At 35.7% G+C, this 18,737-nt stretch overlaps 1 protein-coding gene across 10 annotated transcripts in view; it reads left to right on the forward strand.

Annotated features, from left to right (window-relative positions):
* The window catches only part of FMN1 (formin 1), a 187,712-nt gene that overhangs the window by 57,080 nt on the left and 111,895 nt on the right, over positions 1 to 18,737 (forward strand). For 8 of the 10 annotated variants that reach the window (XR_010431342.1, XM_064658464.1, XM_064658471.1 and 5 more), the window contains 2 exons: positions 1,676 to 1,793; positions 11,049 to 11,081. Coding sequence is in view for 9 of the 10 variants with exons in the window: in XM_064658464.1 (XP_064514534.1) it covers positions 1,676 to 1,793; positions 11,049 to 11,081 (151 nt within the window). In the remaining variant the exon portion in view is untranslated. The remainder of the gene's footprint in view (positions 1 to 1,675; positions 1,794 to 11,048; positions 11,082 to 18,737) is intronic. The other 2 variants (XM_064658470.1, XM_064658473.1) reach the window with 1 other exon arrangement.

The raw sequence follows: 18,737 nt of genomic DNA on the forward strand, positions 1-18,737 counted from the left end.
TTTTAATTTTAAAAGTAATTCTTCATTTTACCTGTAGAAATAATTTTATGATAAGAGCTGATACAAGAGGTTGTCAGTGATTTGCAGCTCAGTTTGTTCAAGACATAGAATATGAAGTGGTTTTTTTTCTTGTTTACCTGCAAATACCTGGCTTTGGAAATATTGATAAGCATTTAACCTTATCCAAGTTTAACTTACTGATTTCAATTCAGCAACTCAAGTTATGGATTATTATAAACATTTACAAGGTTAATGTTCTTAGGCATATGGAGTTGTAGTTAGTATATTATTAAGAAATGAAAAAAATCTATGCTAAGTTTTCATACAGTCATAAATGAATTTGAATGTGATTTGAACTCTTTAATTAAATGAGTAGCCCTTGGATTGGCATTCCCCTAACCCAAAATTCTTACAGCTACATCTTTGGCAGATGTAATCAGCCGAGCAGACTGTTGTTGGTGAAGCGGGAATTATCTGAATGATTGAATTTGCAGGATTGTACCCTAAACCTGAAGCTCCTTAAGTTTAAATGCGGTGTTGGTTGAACTATCTTTAAAATTTTTATTCTTCATAAAATTAAAAACATTTAAAAAATCTTGACTGACACTTGGGTAGACTGATAATACCAGTTTGTAGTAAATTACCTATGGGGAGTAGAAAAGAGGTACTCATTGGCTGTGGCATGTAGAGCAATTGCAGTCTGAGTGTGCCCTTCCCACTCCTGACTTGCTTCTTCCTGCTTACACCAGTCCCTGTGCTGTGCTGGCGTCAGCGTTTGTGTGGCTCACAGCAAACCTATTTGGGAAGCTGTCATCGCACACACTGAGGGAGGAGGCACAGGAGTCAGCTGGAGTGGCTTTTATAAGTGTCTGCTTAACATCCAGTCTAGTGCAAATCTGTATTTTCTCAGGGCAAAGCCAGAGTCAAAGGATCATGCCTTTCCTTTTCCTTGCTCCTGTGGGCCGTTTAAGGGGCCACTTCTGTACAGGGTTTCACTGTTGCTGCAGTTGTGTTTATGCAATTACTCCAAGTAACATGTTGTAAATCTGGTAACAGAAATGTTGGAGATGTAAAAAAACCCCACGAAATGTAAACCTGTAAAAGAATGCTTGTTTAGTGGGTGGTTCCCTTCCCCCCTTCTCCTTCCCCCCAAATTAAGGACTTATTTTAGCATTCCAGTTGACAGTGCAGTCCCATTAACAGCTGCAGGAGCACTTTGATGTGGCAATATTACCTGGTATGTGGACTGAGCACTCTGCTGGGGGTGGGGCAGGAATTTCATAAACTAGCTCTGGTTTCAGAAAATTATATTGTCAGATTACGTCTTAGGTGAATTGCACTAATGTTTGCTTCTAAGAGGAGCACAAATGGGTCTTTTCATTCTGGAATAAAGATACAGAAAAAAACCCTAGTATTCTTCACCACCTCTGTGGTTCGCCAAAGGATAGACAGCTCTCCACAGTGATGCAAACAGTTCCAACGTATCCTTGTATGTCACATGCATTGTTATTTTCCTCCTCAAAATTATCCCTTCCAACCCACTGAGCACTGTTTCAATTAGTAGAATGAGACATAACCATTCTGGAGTATGTGTGTAGAGCTGAGCATGGAAGTTGCTGTTTTGGAATCAATTGATACTGCAGACTTTAATTTTTTTCTTGCGTAATTTTAACAGCCTGACCTGAGTCCCTCAGAGCAAGATGACAAGACTCCAGGGAGACTCCAGACTGTCTGGCCACCGCCAAAAGCAAAGCACGAAGAAGTAAAAGTAGGATTAAAGTACACAGAAGCAGGTAAAACAAAGAGGTGAAGCATCTGCAGAAATTAGTTTCTGACATTTTTAATCTTGTTTAATACAGAGATGGTGATAAGTGACAGTATTTTCTTATCTAGAAAAACAGACCTTATGTTTTGGATATGTGGCTTGCTGCTAATTTTTAAGCATCTGATTTTTAAATGTAAATGTCTAAATCTCTGTTGAAATCTACATACTTGCCTGTACAAATTCATGAGGAAAGAAGTGGTTTTTTTGATAAATTAGGTTATCCATTTCCTGTGGGATTTTGTTCAAGCAACCAGCAGATTAGTGCATGCATGGAAACATGACTGCCTTTTCCAATGCCTTAGAACTGCTGAACTCTGGTCTGGCTGCCATGTTTTCTTCAGGTGCTGTCCATAATGAAAACAATGAATACCATTGTTGCAACGTGTGCGTGAACAGATCACTTTTATAGCTAGTCACGTATATTGTCCTATAGAAATGTATGAAAGGGTATGTGTGAAGTGCAATGCTAATTATCAGGTAAGCTTTCCACAGAAAAATATTTACTGGTTTTTATGTTATTTAGATGCTTACATAGCATATTTAGAAGGCAGAAAGTGATTATTTTAGCCACCACAACTGTTTCAAATTTATATTCCTAAATATAAATCAGGAACTTCTTGTTATTCAGAAATTAGCTGTAAACTGTGGAATTGTCTGAAATATTAAAATGAAAGACAAGAGACCGTCTGTTCTTCATGTGCCTTCATGACTTTAGAAAATACTACCTAGGAAGGATTAAGTGGGATTAAAAAAAACCCTTTTATATACTACTTTGCTGTGAGAAATTGTACAGGGTAATGTTGTATGATTCTTTCCAATTCCTTCTGACCTTCTGTATGAGAAACTGTACTCCTATTTACTCTGCTGCCTTGTATTGTTTAGTCTTTCTCCCTCTTCCTTCAGTTTTCTCTGCCTTAATCTTCCTCTTTTTGTAAAGTGAGCATAATACTGGAAATGTAAAAGTTGTTGGAAGATTGAGAAAACTTGGTTTTAACAAGAACAACATGGTTCTAATACAGACAGAATTGAATTTACAGTGCATCTGATTGGTCTGAAGTGTGGGAGTCTATCACTTAGATGACTAGGACAGGTATTCAGCTGTTGACAAGGAGCATTACAGGCTGTTCATGTTACTCTTAGATTCTTATTGTAGGCTATATACTTGCTGTATTTAATTTTACCCAAATAAATATTTTTCCTCTTAATTACTGTAATCTTCTGTGGCAAAAACATACACTTAAAGAAAGAAAGAAAAAACCCCTGAATTAACAAAAGCTCTAGATTCTACTACTTGTTGAGAAATTAGGTCATGCTTTCTTGAAATATAAATAGGAAGGACAGGCTGGCTTAGAGCCCATGTAAATTGTTACTCTTGTTAACTGTGATATTTTGGGTGGCAGTGTCATCAACATGTTGATGGTTTGTTTACTAAGTCAAATTTTTATAGACCAGATTCTGCAGTTCATTAGTTGCTCCAGCGTCTGGCAGATGGATTTGAATGAAAACAAACCGCTGGTGATTCAGCTGGGAGGAGACATGCTTTTAAAGAAAATAGACAAAGACTATGTTTGCAACGTATGTTAAGAGTGCAGCGAAGTTATAGGTGTACCTCAGAGATTAGCAGGTGTGCTTCTTTCAGCTATTCATGGATTCCCAGAAAGCAGTTGCGGCAGCGAGGACACTGCAAGCAGTTGGAAGTTGCGCGTGATGGATCAGTTACATTGACCTTTCTGAGTTAGGTGACTGTTTTAAAGCACTGTAAAAACTGCAAGTAAAGAAAGGTACTGGTTGTGAGTAGTGAATAGGTTTTGTATTCAATGTTGGTTTTATTGCTGGGGGTTTGTGGCGTTTTTCTAGCAAAATTTCTGAATTCAGTGTCTTCTTTCTTACAGCAGTTGGTACCTTTGAAGTGCATGTGTATTTCCCTTCATGGCCCTTCCCATCCAGACACCAGTACTTTAGGAACTTCTTGACCCCTGAAGTGGGCTTCTTAAAACTATGCTATAACGCGGCATTAAACTGACTGGTCTCAAACAGAAACCTTATTTCTTACCTCAGTGTCTTGTCTGGACAACTAAGATAAAATGAAAAGTTCTTGATCTCAGAAGAGAGTTCAAAAAATTGTGTGTGGCAGGGATGTTTGTGATTCTAGTCTTCCTCCACTGATATTTCTGAATAGATGAATATCTGTAACATAAAAAATGCCAAATTGGCTTCTTTTAACTTTCAGTCAACTCTGTATGTTACTGTTTTCATTTCTGTGGTTAAGAGTTTAATCTGCTGAAACAATAGGAATTTATATAAAAACAATAATAAGAGGATGAATTATTAGGTAAGTATTCATTTAGCACAGCTTTATTTTAGGCTTAGACAAAATATATGTCACAAATGTGATCACATCCAAGGATAAATCTGTTAATTTGTCTTTGTACTTCTAATAGGGTACAAGAATATGTACGTATGTTATGAGGTAGCATAGATTTTTTTTTTCATTTGTCACAATAAAATAGGATTTAAGTAAGACTGAAAACTTGAAAGTTGGAATACTGTAATCTTTTTTGCAATTCTACATTGTGTCTTTGATTTGCTTCCTTCATCACCATGCACTATGACAACTATGGCAGGAAGGTAGGGATATTGAGGGAAAGGATTCCTGGCTTTTTGATCTTTTCTCACCTCCTTGCCGTGTTTTTCCTCACTGTTTTGTTGCCTAGTGGAAGCAAGAAATTCAGGCTTAATTTGGCCTACGCAGCAGACATGACAATGATTCATAGCAGCTTGGAGGAGTAGCTAACTCCCTCCTGAGGCTCGTAGTCTGCCTTGATGTGTGGGAAACAAACTGAAAAGCAAATGGACATAGCAAGGAACAACTGTGTGGGATAGCAAGCAACAAGTGTGTGGGGCTGACTAGGCCTGTTAGGAATATTAGAAGTGAAAGAAATTCATGAACAAATACAACTCTGCAACAGGTTTTTTTCATGCATTTGATAACACCTTGTGTAGTTGTAGTTTTGTCACCTTCAACACCCGAATCCTGGGTTGTAAGTTTTGAATTAAAAGGATGATGTTACAGTATTTTGGTTTATCTTATGTTTTCTTAATCCTTTAATTCCTCTGTTTCCATAGAGCATAGACTGTGTTGTCAGCTGGCTCTCTAATTAAGACAAGCTGCTTACATGGTTCTTTAGAGAAACTGGAACTTGTTTGAAGTCTGTCTAAAATAGCTGAAGTCCAGAAAGTCTGTAGTACATTTATATCCTGGAAGACTAAAAAAAAGGTTATTTTAATATATAGTTTTTCCATGAAAATCCATGTAATCCAAGACATCTCTCTGCATATTTTTCTGGTCGTAAAGTTTTGTTCATCTGCTTTCATTAAAAGTTTTTTTTTTATTTTTCCTCCATAATTCTTAGATTTCTCTAATTTTAAAGCATTAAATCTGACAGAAGGGTAGATGTGTCAGCTCTACATATGGTGAAAATGTCGAGCCAGGTAGAGGAGACAAATTCATGTCTATACTGAGCAAACTCATCTGCAATACTACATCACATGGAATCCACATATATCTCAGCTGCTGTGTACACCCGGGTCAGCATTGCAGACTCCCATGTCCAAGGAAAGGAATTTAGACGTGGGTTCTGCTGCTCATAAAACTACTTATGTTTGAAGAACTGTCTCCACAGTAAGGTGGTGTACATATACAGATTCTGTGATTCCTATTAAAAATGCGTTTTTAGCCATCAGCATCAAACTAGTTCTCTTATATAAATAGAGAGTTTAGTCCTTTGCTTAGCAAAACAGAAATGTAAAAAGTAATAAGAGAGAGAAAAGTATTTGACATTCCTCCTGGAGAAAATGTTTTTAAAAAGCCACTTGAAACATTAATTCCTTTAGTGTTTTTTTTCCACTACATGTTTTCTTGTTAATTCGTATGTCTGTATTTAACATTTAAAGACCTCTTTCTCTCACAATCTGTATGTTCATCATCCTTAAATCTGCAGTGAGGTAATGGTGCCACAATGTCTATTACAGTCTGTGATGAAGTAAGCACAATTTTCAATGTAAATAAGAAAATCAGGAGGTGACTGAGAAAGCTCTTATTAAACAAAAAATGGCCAGGTAAATGGTGAATGAAATACAGAATAGCGGCAGAAGTTTATAGCTAAGTCTCAAATATATTAAATCCTTGGTTCCCTATGCTCTGGGTTCACAGCAAGAAAATCACTTTATGGTCATGATGTAAATGCAGGGAACAACCAGCTAATGTGAAAGAGAGGCATAATGGTCAGAACAAAGAGATGAAAGATACCAACATGATTTGTCTTTCTTTAACTAAACTTCCTTTGTGGCCTTGAACAGTTTGTGTTTGTCTCTAAAGATAAAAAAAAAAAATTAGTACTTTAAGTTTATTTGATTTCATTGTGGTATTTGGGGTTTAGTTCCGGGATTCTACTATAAATTTTATTGTAATGAATGAGATAAAGTAGGACTACAGCAAGCAGGGTATTATGCTTTGGTTGAAGATAGTGCTTTTACGATTTAATGGTCAGTGATCAATTTGATGTGATCTCAGAGTGCAGGTGAGCTGCATAAAGGTGTTGTAAATTATTTTACTACCTATATTGTGTAGCATGACAGGTGTATTTGGCCATGTTATGTCAATGTTTCATATTCTGACAGATGCATCATCATGCTTTTGAGAAGTTGAGGTTTTTATGACAAGCCAGACTGTTGTAGCCATACTATATTCCTCTGGAGTAACAATGACATTTGCTCCCCTTCCTTGTGCTAGCTAAAGCTATAACTTTATGTATTTAGAAGGTATTTGGTATAGTGCTGCTTGGAAATCTCTACAGTCTCACACAAATGAGCTGTACACTGCATTACAGTACCTGTGCTGATCACTGCAGTAGCTGCTGTTCCAGATATCTTGCAACACTGTCTGCTAAGATGTACTTTGAAAATATTAAAAAAAAAACAACTCAAAACCAAGCAAGCAACAAAAGTTGCCTTTGCTTTTCTTTCCCCACCTCTGCTGACACCGACATTCATATACTGTGCCTCTTGAGACAGGAACAAAAAGATAGGCACCTGTTGATGATGAAGATTGCTGTTAAGATGCTCGTGTTCCATTTTCAGTCCTTTTGCTACTTTCTAGAATGACTTCAGGAAAGTTTTGAGACATTTTTTACAGTATACAAAATCATTCTGTATGCCTATATGTGTGTAGCCATAGATACCAGCGAGCTTAAGGATTCACATACAGAACAGCTTTGGTCCACTCAAAGTAGCAACTTCATTCTAAGGTTAATTTTTTTCCTTATGAGAAGATTAATCTGTTACCTGAATATGAGGAGGGCAAGTTCTGTGAATTATTTCTTTTACTGTAGTTTTTATTTTGAAATGTAGGCCCCACTATGGACGTGACCAATCTGATGTTGAAAAGCCCCAAAACAGTCAGAGGGTTTTACAAGATGATTCCTGTTATATAATTGAAACACAGTGAAAGAGCAATTGTGTACAGCACAAGAAGAATGACTTTGTATTTTATTTCCATGGTTCTATTTCAAAATATATGAGGCCCTTTGTGTAACAGAAATGCCTCTGAGTTTTACTGAATTCCCTTTCCTGTTCTCCAGTCTCGCTGTTCATGTGTTCTGAAGTACTGTTTGGCCCAGTGTTTGAACATGAGAGATTTAGATACTAGTCTAAATGAAACCCTGGATCTGAACACGCTAATGCTTTCTAAAAATTTGCACCTGCATTTTTGACTGCCTTTTGGTTTTCTTTTTAGATAAATTCAATATCAGCCCTGCCAAGATTGCCCCCTCTGCTACAGCACAGACGTGTACTCTTATCTGTAAAAAACCAAACTCAATTTATTGTGCATTTCTTAGTTTTACATATGTCCGTGTTTTAAGTGTGATAACAGTTCTAAACTTGAGAATTGCTGAGACTATATGGGGGAACCGGTGTGTCTCTGTGTGTGGATCTGTATTGTGCTTTCATTCACTCACATGCCCACCCCCATATGACTGAATATGCACGTATACTGCATGTATAGTATACATGGACTCGCAGTGTATACTTACTATATATAGTATATAGTGATTGCGAAGGTGTTATAGTTCTAGAGTAATAAGTACTTTGTATTTTAAATTTGTGCTTAATTAAGTCGGTAGAGTCTGTAATTCAACAAAGAAATTCTGTAATTAATCTGTTCCTCATGTTTCCTAATAAGGTGTTATTTGTTTACCATATTGCATTGGAGAATGTAATCCTGTAATAGATCAGATTTGTAAATACAAAGTAGGATGTTTATTGAGAAAGAATCAATGTTGACTGTCCCCGTCAGAAGTACCTCTAATGTGACCTTCCTGGGAGGGTGAAAATGGCAACTGAATCTATTAGTTTCTACTGTCAGGTAAATGAACTGTAACTGTAACCTCTCACAGCTGAGGAATGGTCAAATAGATAAGTTACTCAGGTGATTGCTTCTGAATAGTGCTTCATACTTCTTTGTTGTCAGAAAGAGGAGTAACTGTTTTCTTCATTTCCATAACAGAGAATCAAGGGTGTTGGTTTTTCTGTAGGAAGCTGGTTTTCTGTGCATATAGTTCTGTTATTTTCAGGGAATTCAGTGAGTGTGGTGAAGAAACTTCATGTCGTGTAGTAAGTTTACTCTAATATGCTCTGTATTATCTTAGCATCCAGACAGTATTTAGATACTGGACTATTGGCTTGTTTAGGGCTGTTTATTCTCCACAAGTCCCTCTCCATCTGTTTCCCTTCCTCACGTCTACCATATTTTCATTGTACCAGAATCTTAAAGGTGCTGAAAGTATTCGAAATTTTAGGTTTGAAGGGTTCTTCCTTCTTTTAAAAGTAAAACAAAAACCAACCAAACAAGAACCCCCCCCAAAATTGAAGATGTCTGCTCATTTCCCAGTCTACAGAATTGACATCCTTACATATAATGAATTATGGGGCTGTAAAAGAAAAGAGTTCAGGTTCAGTGGGAAGTAAAGAAAGGACAGATAGGAGTAGATGGAGTGGAGTGGGGGAGTAAGGATTAGAATCATGTATTAAAACTACATGCAGTATTGTTTTAGCCAATCCCCTATCCCAAAAAAGTAGGTAATTCTGTGAATTTCTTCGAGCATAAATAAATTTTATTTTCCTACTTATAAAAGGATTTTTAAATGCAGATATGCTTTATAAAGACCATTCCAGGAATGAACAAATTACGTGTTTTAAAAGTTGCTCATGTCTATGTTTATTGGAAGAAAATTTGCTGCTGTTTATGACTGCAGCATGAAAAAGCCTGGAAGGTCAAATCAATGCATCTGTAAAAATAAATAAAAAGTAATAAAGATGTAGCTGTGGTGAGTAGATTCCTTTCTGACACCTGGTGGTTAAAGATGAGAACGACATGGGGAAATAATGGAGAAGGAAACAAAGACTTACAGGAAAAGAGAATATTGAAAATGATGGGACCAAGGGTTACCATGCTGGAAGAAAACATTAAGGAACTCTCACTATTATGAAATTTAATGAATCGGCGCAATTATAAGTTTATGATTTCCTTTATGCTACAGGGTGAGGTACATCTCAAGAGAGGTAGATTGCACTCAAGTTTTCTGGCTTTTGTTCTCTAATTACTTTTAAATTGTCTTAACATTATTTTGCATGTTTCCACATACCGACTTTAATATATAAGGCTTTTTACAAAAATGAGGTCCTGACCAGAAGTGGCTATATAGGTCATTTAACTTCAAAGCTTCTACTTTCTTCTTGAAGTTTTGAGGTCATGGCAGAGAAGGTTACTAAATTGCTTATGTAAAGTTTGAGGAGTAACCCATCTATTTGAAGTGTAAGTTATGGAGATTTCTGTGGGAAAGGTTTTCGTATAAGATTTTATTTAAAATTATTCAAGTAGTTAAGTTGTTTTATTACCAGAGAAGAAAAGGAAATTCTTGCATAGCACAGTTTTGAGCACAAATAGAATAATACTGCATAATATTTGAATGTGTATACTTGCTTTTCACAACAGTTTTGAAAATGAAAATTTCCATTCAAAACATTGTGGACCCTCTGCATCCAGTATTCCAAGGGATGTAGCTTGAATTTTTTTGGGTCACCAGATTTACCAGTGAATGTTTGTACCTTTTCTTTTAGAAAGGGTCATGAACAGTGCAGCTTGCTCAATATGACAACAAAGATTTTCATGAGCATGTATTGTGTCTGTTTATAAACATTATTGCTGCTCTGTTTTCAGACAAATTCTGTGTGATGATAAAACTGAACATATATTCAGCATTTCCATAAATTACATAGGTTGTCCAAGACATCAACATTTTATTTCATGTTTGATTTTCTATGCATTAATGAAAAGTGTGCATGCTGTAGTGTTATTTTGTTTGCAAAATAGCGAAGCATGCCTCATACTTTATTTATCATTAAGAATATTTTATATGTTTTATATCTACCACGTGGTGGCATATGTCATCTGTCATATATGTGAGCAGTGTCTTTCACTCTTATTGTACAGTTTGTAATTTTTTTTTTAAAAAATGCATGTTTTGGAAACAAAAAGCAAAACGGAATTCTTGGAAGTGTTCCTACCCCAAGCTTCTGTCTTCTAATCAGATTGTATGGAATGAATCTCTCAGAAGAGTCTAAACTTTCTGATGTGCTTTGGTCTCCTTGCCTTAACAAATAGCATGAGAATACAATAATGAGTAAACATGGGTGTTATTTCCAATTGAAAATCTTGAGGAATGAACAAAATAAATTATTTCATCATTCTGCAGTGTGTGATATGCAATTCTGTATATATATCAAGCTGAGAACTTTAAAGAAATATTTGCAAGTTTGTTTTCGTAGTGTTACTGCATGTGGCCCAAGGAATGTCCATGGGCTTTTTTACATGGTAGGAATTTTTTTAAGTACTTGCTATTTGATTTTGATTTGGTTTGATAGACAGTGCTAATGTCTAGCAGCACTTCAGAAATTAGGCAGTTCACAAGCAGTTGATAATTTTTTGCAAGGCAAAATTATGTAAGCAGGAGGTGAAAATAGCGACTGAATTATATGTCTGTAGAAATGAATAAAAAGCATGCGGTCTGCCAGACTCCCTCCTAGCATATGTAATTCAGGACTGTAAAATATACATTCCCTGTGTGAAGCTTAAATACAATCTTACTTATGCTTTTGTCTCTAGCTCACCTAAACGTTTACAAGGAGGGACCACCAGGTGGGTGGAACAGTGTATGTACAATGTTGTCCATCTGTATCTAGTCTTTGGTCTCTTTTGTTGCCGTGAAGGTAGTATTTACTTTTCCTTGATGCAGTAGAAATGGTAAGTGCAGAGTCTGCTATACGTGTTTAGTTCATTGTTTAGAACTAAACATTTGATAAAAACTACAGAAGTTCTATAATACATCAGGAACTGTTTTAAGAATTCTAGCTTATGTTACTTCAGTTTCAGTGTCTGCCATCCCACTAAAGTGAGTGGAATTTAGGTTGACTTTCAGATCCATTTCACAGTGCTGAGTGTAAAATTTTACAAAGTTAAGATTTGAAGTCTGATTAGAAGAAGATCACAATTGAGAACTGGTGTATTACTTTCTCTTCCTCTTTTTTCCCCGCTCATTTATCTTGTCTACCTGGAGCAGACTCCAGGTAGATGTAACCAATTTTAGAGCTAATCTAATTTGCCTAATAATTAGACTTGTTATAATCTGGCAGTGTTTATTCTGAAAATCTTTGAAGCAAAGACCATGGTGAAAATTGAGCTAGTGAAGTTCTTTCTGTGGGCTGTGGTCCTTCATTCTGAGGTGTATGTTACATACAACTGAGGTAAATTGCTGAATTTAAGCAAAAAACAAGGTGAAGCAGATTAATAAATGATGAGAAATATTGTGGCAATATACTTTTACCGATTTGAATAAACATTGAATATAAATAGCAGGAACAGAAGCTCTTTGTACGAGAAATAGATTTGCACTGTTTAGTAGTGTAATACTAGTCAGTTTGAAAGAATTAAATTGATGATAGCTTTTTACTTTTCCATAACTCTGATGTAGTTGGTCATACACTGATCCTTATTCAAAACAGGAGCACATTTAAGACTGCCAAAAAATACAGTAAAATCTCACTGAAAACTGTGTGAGGGCTAATTAGATAGTAACTGATAATGCCATTAGTAATCATAAAATCACAGAATGTTAAGGGGTTGGAATGGACCTTAAAGATCATCCAGTCCCAACCCCCCCTACCATGGGCAGGGACACCTCCCAGTAATGAATCAGTACAGATGTCTTTTGAAGGAAAAGGAGATTTAATTGAGCTTTAAGAAAAACCATGAACTATGTTAACCTGATTTTTGAAAGTTTATTTCAGTTATAGCCCTTACTGCGTCTTTCTGTGTTTTCTTGCTCAGTTTTGTATTCACCAAGAACAGGACACACAAAGCCTTGGCTGTTGGTGGATTTCAAGGGAAGCCTAAGAAACATATTTTGAACTCTCATGACTTGGAAGCTCCTTTTAAGCAGCTCTTTTGAATAATGGAATTATAGAATCATAGAATGATTTGGGTTGGAAGGGATCTTGAAGTTCATTTAGTCCCTACTCCCCTGCTATAGGCAGGGACACCTCCCAGTAGACCAAGTTGCTCAGTGTCCCATCTAACCTGGCCTTGAGTGCTGCCAGGGATGAGGAATTATTGTCAAAATGTGTAATAACTAAATGAGGCTGAGTTGGAACTCATTTTTAAAAAGAATTTTTTGATAGAATTCCTGTTTTTTCTAAAATAACTTGTCACTTCTGCAATTGCTTGCTGAAGTAACTGACATTAGCTGAATAAGGCATGTTTCAAAGCATTAGGATTTTTCTGTGTATATTTATTCATTAAGTAGTTTCCTGTTTTCATGCTTTTCATAGAATTACAGAATAGCAATCTGCTGACTTAAAACTTTCTAAGGATTAAGATTTGGTGTTTGGAGATTTTTTCTTGATCCTTTTTTGTAGTTGAGTTAGTCTTACAAGACATATAAACAAACCTTATGATCAGAATAAACTCTTGATGCATTTTGTCACTGAAGAACAAATTAGTCCTTAATTCTACCATATAATACCATTTAGATGATGATGCAAATGGACATCATATTAGAAGAAATAAATCCAAAGGAGTTTGAAGCCCTCTTATTTCCTTTGAAGTTTTGTAATGGTAGTCCAGTCATGTTTGTTACAGCTTCATGGATACTTCTTAGAAAGTAAGACAGTGTTAAGACTGTTTTGCATTAATTAAAGTAACTGATATTAGAACTTGTTAGAATTGCTCTGTGCATACATACCATCTATGATCTTAGGTTAGTAAAGTTATATTGTCTATATAGTCTGTCATTAAGTGGACTTGTGGGCAGTCTGGTCTGAGAGACAGATCTCTCCCTGACAATTCAATTGCTAGCATTTCCCATTTTCCTCACATCCTGGTTTTGGCCTGGACCTTAATGTTATTCAATACCACCTCACTTCATTGCTAGGGGAGGGGGGAAAGGGACTGTCTTTGCCTTCTGAGAAGGGCATGGCTTCTGGTTGAAAAAATGTGGCAGGAGAGGGGAAACTGTCTGCCATTGTTATTGTTTTGGTGTCTGTGGTAAGCCTTTTTGCATGTGAATAACCCTCTCTTTTCTGTACTTTCGTTATTATGATTGTTGCTGTTACTGTTTGTTTTCTTATCTCATTGCTGTTTCCAGTAAATTCTTCTTATCTCAGCCCATGATCTTCACTTTTTGTGCCTCTGGTTCTCAGCTCCATCCTGTCTCAGCAGGAAGGGGAAGCAAGAGAGCACTGTGTGGTTTGAGAGAGTCTTGGTGGGGGGCACTGAGTTGTGGAGTAACGTTCCTAAGCCATGACTGCTCACTCAAAGTGGGCCCTTCCTCATAGGACTCTAGTGGTGGTGCAGAGGTCCTAGAAGCACTTAAGTATTTAGAGTTATTGGCCACTTGTGTAATTTACTGCTTACTGAGAGACCGGGCAAATTATATTATATTTGCCCATCCTGTAAAAATCTCATATTTTCCCCCTCCATTCCAATTAAATAAGTAAACAACATTTGAGAATCGTTCGTGGAATAGAAAAAGAAAATATTACCACTCATCTCATCCCTAAAAAGGTGGAGTTCTGGGCTGAAGGAATTCTGGCCTGCGCAATTTCTTCTACGCAGTAAACAATAGTGATCATACAGACGCATGGTTCACATTTTGAAGTTCATCTGAATTTGTAACTGAAAAGATTAGAGATGTAATTATTTCGTAATTCTGTTTTTTAAAATAAACCAACTCAAACTAAACCCTTCATTCAATATCCTTAGCACTTTAATATCCTAGCTCAACTTTTTCCGTAGAAACCATAGACCCAAACAGGCCCACAGAAGTTAACAAGTGTGTTGCCTGGAGACCGTTTTTATCCTAGAAGACCAGGAAAAATGATAAAGCTGAACAATAGGATGGACTTGCTCATACTCAGGTATCAAGGGCCTAATAAAACTAAAATATGCTGCTATTTTAGATACTTAGGTTTTATGATTATTAAGGGTAGATTTGAGCAGTCCTGTGTTACACATTTTATTTGCAAGATTAGCTTTCAGCGCAAAAATTTTAGAAAACATAGTGCTTTAAAAATTAACCCAACATATTGAATACATCTTCCTTTTTTTTTCAAATTATTCTGTGTTAAAGCTTAAAACTCATAAAGTACAGTAACTATTAAATATATATATACTTTTTATATAACTTAATCAGGGTAAGAAGTCTTTCTATATTGCATTACCTTTTTCTCCATATGCAAGTTCGGTATCTTTTTGGGTTCCAGGTACTTTTTTTTTTTAATTGCTATTCAAGAGAATACGAATAAAACCTCCTCCTGTCATACCTGTACACCCCTAATGTTCTGTAGTGTATTTGTACTCTCTTTGCTCTAGCAGATGTTGGTGTATAAATGGTTGTAGGATTTGTCTGTTGTTTCGCAGTGTGTAATACTTAGTTGTTTCACACAGTAGATGTCTGTGATTCTATAATGAATTCCATGTCTATCACCTTAGAGCATTTTAAGTCCTTTTTCACCTCATACTTATTCACCCATTTTTAATTGTTTAGTTTTGCTTCTTCAGCTTTTCCATTTTGCTTCAACAATAATTCTTTTATCTGTTTACATACTGTGAAATTACAGGATACAGTTACTTCCTCTTTCCAGTGGGTATTTTGTTAAAAGACAATTTTATTTCCTTCTTGCAACACATTACTTGGGTAGATGTTAATTCCATATTTTAACTGGAGCATTTCAAATTTGTAATACTTAAAGAAAATATTATCATTTCCTGATGTACTGGTATAATTTTAGTCAATGCTATCTTTATATAATTCTTTTTGACAACATACTTTAAAATCATGAATACACTGATACAAAATATGACAGTTGCCTAAGGAAGGTTATGCTATTTGCACTGCTTCTGTCTTTGCAATGTTCAATGCTATAATAATTTTTTTAAAATCAGATAAGATACTAATTATAATTACTTTTTTCCTGCAGTTACGTGTAGGCAGAACTAAATAGAGTGTAACTGGCAGTAAAGTTATGATACTTTCTAATATTGACCATATCAATGGGTGGCAGAACAGGTTATGAGTCTAGTTCATCACTTGAGAAATTGTTTTATTTTTTCCCAAGCACCTTATAAGAACGTACAGCTGAACAAGGAAATGTAAAATGTGTATGTTACTATCAAATAACATTTAGCAAGCTATATGTTAGGGAAAAAGTAAGACAAAAAACTGTATTAAAATAAAAATATAGATGAAAAACTAATGAGATAACAAGTTCACACCCAGAATAAAAGAACAATATCTCTGTATCCAGAAATTCATGAATTATAGTTTGACTTCAGGAAAAAAAAAAAAAAGGTTTTTAATGGAGTACAAAATTGCCACCCAGTGGAAGCAGCTAATTTTATATTTTCTCAGTCTAGAGAAACTAGAGGTCTATTTTCTTGTCACTAGAATACATATTTACTCATTATGGAAATGATTCTTGATTCTTTTGTTTTAATCATAGTTATATTTATCTATAGTGAAAAATAATGTTTCAAACAAACAATACCAAAAAAGAGGAAAGTAATGATCTTACAAGATCCCTTCCAACCTGAACTGTTCTGCAGTTCTGTGATTAGAAACTCTTTTTCCATGTCAGTCTTGAATGTTCTTGAGGTAAGGGAGCACAAGGAAGTGAGAGGTTATACAGTTCAGTTGGAAACTTGTATCTCATCTGGATCTGAGAGCCGTCCACATATATTCATGTGTCTTTAATAAGGCTGGATGAGTTACAGTGATTATGTATGAATCAGGCTGGCTACACGCAGAGCCATATCAGATCTATTAAGCTGTGGCGTTGTTAATTTTTAACCTATACAGATCACTCATCGATATGTTGGTATTTCTGGATTGTGCTGTAATCTTCATGAATCTTTTTTGTGAGTTAAATGGAATTTGAGAACTCAGTAGTTTATAAAACCTGACCTATATTTTATTCCAAACACAGACATGTTCTGTTAACATGTCCTTATTGTTTACTTTGCTGCTGTGATTTTACCGGTCTAAGCAGCATCCCAACACCATTGCATAAACTTTATTATTCTGTTGCCAATATATTAACAGACTTTTGGAGTTATTGGAATTCAGTTATTCTTTCTAGTCAGATTCTTTACTGTTTTAATGAAATTCAAATTTAATGAAATTCAAAATTCAAATTGCCATCTCTGTGTGCAGGATATTTTCTTAAGAAGTTAACTATCCATGTAGAATTCTACTAAAGAAAGGTGACTTCACAAAACATAGAAAAGGAGTGGACATGAGTTACTTTATATAATGCAAAACTATAAACCAGAGTGTGATTTCTTTTTCATTATAATGTCTTGCACAGAAAAATAAATGTTTACTTGAGAAGAATTAAAAGGGTACTTTGCTGGGTGTCAGCTTCTATCCAGTAGATACTGTCTTCTAGTTAAAAAGAATATAATGGTAAAAAGAACGAAAAGAAGCTTATGCTCTAGTATGTCAGTTTATATCATAGTAGATAATCTATTAAATATGTTACAGTATGTCAATTTATGATGCACTTGTTTTTATGCAGTGGGAGTGTTTTAAGTAATTAATTAGGAGTATTAATTCTTATAATCTAGTACTTTGTAAGCATATTTTTAAGGCATAAGTAAACAATAAAAGAATTGCTATTCTGTACCTTACATCTGCTTTAGGACAAAATTTAAACAAAACAATCTCTAGAACTTATTTCAGAGCTTTCAGCTAGAAGTAATGAAAAACATGTGCTAAATTAAATACCTTTAAATGGTGGTATCTTGCAAAATGCCTGTCACAAAAATGACATACACTTAATATTTAAAAGATTTCTTAACTTTATGCTGTGTTAGATTTCATTCGTGGGGGTTCTTCCATCTTTCTCTGACTGCACAAACCTTTGTGCCAAAATAAAAGTCAGCAGCAGAAGGCTGGGAATGGGTAGAACGTGAAAAATCTGCTTCTGGTGCTAGTGCAGCTCTATGTCAGCATATGTGAATTATGAGTCACCCAAATCCCAAAGAATTTTAAGCATGTGGCAATCCTACATAGAAAGTCGACCTTTTGTTAAGATAGAGTTGTATCCTTCTGTTAGCCAAACTAAGAACTGATTGTTAGCAGCATTTTCAAAGCCTGTTGTTTGCTTCAGTTATCATGTGACCTTGAAGAGCTAAACTTCAAGTCAGGATGTTCGTGAGGTTCATGCCCTGCAAACTGAGTGCTTAAGCAGCTGAGGTGACAGAAGGGTCATAACTTTTTCTGGGGACCTGAGGCAACAGTTTGTTAAGTCCTGTTTAGGTGAATGGATATGCAGAGCCCATGTCCAGAGGGAATATCAACCAGTCAAAGGAATTAACAGCAGAAAATTTAAAAGTTAGTAGACCTAACTGGTTGTGATTCCAGCAGAGCGGTCAGGCAATTTTCTCTTGCTGGAAAGCTCTAAGTAGAGGCCTGTTAGAGAGGAAGGAGAAGTTTAGATAGATACTATTACTAGCTGGAATCACCCAAGGTTTTTATTTCGTACCTTGTAAAATATCAATCCCTTTTCCTTCTGACTTTGTATATCAATTCAGCTGCTTGCACATAGCTTCACCTGTGTTTGAAAAAAATAGGTTTACATTAAAAGCTTTGATGTCATGCAGATTTCAGGGTGATGATGAGGTTATCTTTTTTTTCCTCTTTCCTTCATGTGCTCTGAAGAGAAAAAAAGAAAAAAAAATGAAAAAAAAAAAAGCACCTAAGCATTGGAATATTTTACTGCTCTGGTACTTTGGTCCATGCTTTGATACTTTAATGTTCTGCTTCTGAATAAACCATACAAACTCCTTAGTGTTAGAGAACATTGACAGTAAAATTTAAATTCTTTGGACTATTTTTAATCCTTGTTTAAATTAGGATTTAATTCCTCTTTTAGTTGAGGAAGCGGAAGCCAAGCCAGGGAACTGGAAATACACTTCTGAATTTTTAATTTGGAAGCAGATAGAAGTGGGACTTTGATCATCTAAGAATGAACTCCAGTTGCTTGTTTAGGAGGGCTGTAGTTTCTGGGCCAATGTGTTATAGAAGACAGGCTTCTCTCAAACCATTACACCAGTATATCAAAAGTGCGTATCTTTCTTCATCTGGCCAAATGTATGGATTGAGGGGAGCCATAGCATGAGACCCAGGTTCTTAACATTACAGCCATCACTAAACCTGCATAATCAATGCCCAGCCTTCTCATTTTTCCACTGCTGATTTGAATTTCTCTGGCTTTAAGTTTCATGCTTTTAATTATA

Source organism: Pseudopipra pipra, chromosome 6 (assembly GCF_036250125.1).
Source record: "Pseudopipra pipra isolate bDixPip1 chromosome 6, bDixPip1.hap1, whole genome shotgun sequence".
Lineage (NCBI taxonomy): Eukaryota > Metazoa > Chordata > Aves > Passeriformes > Pipridae > Pseudopipra > Pseudopipra pipra.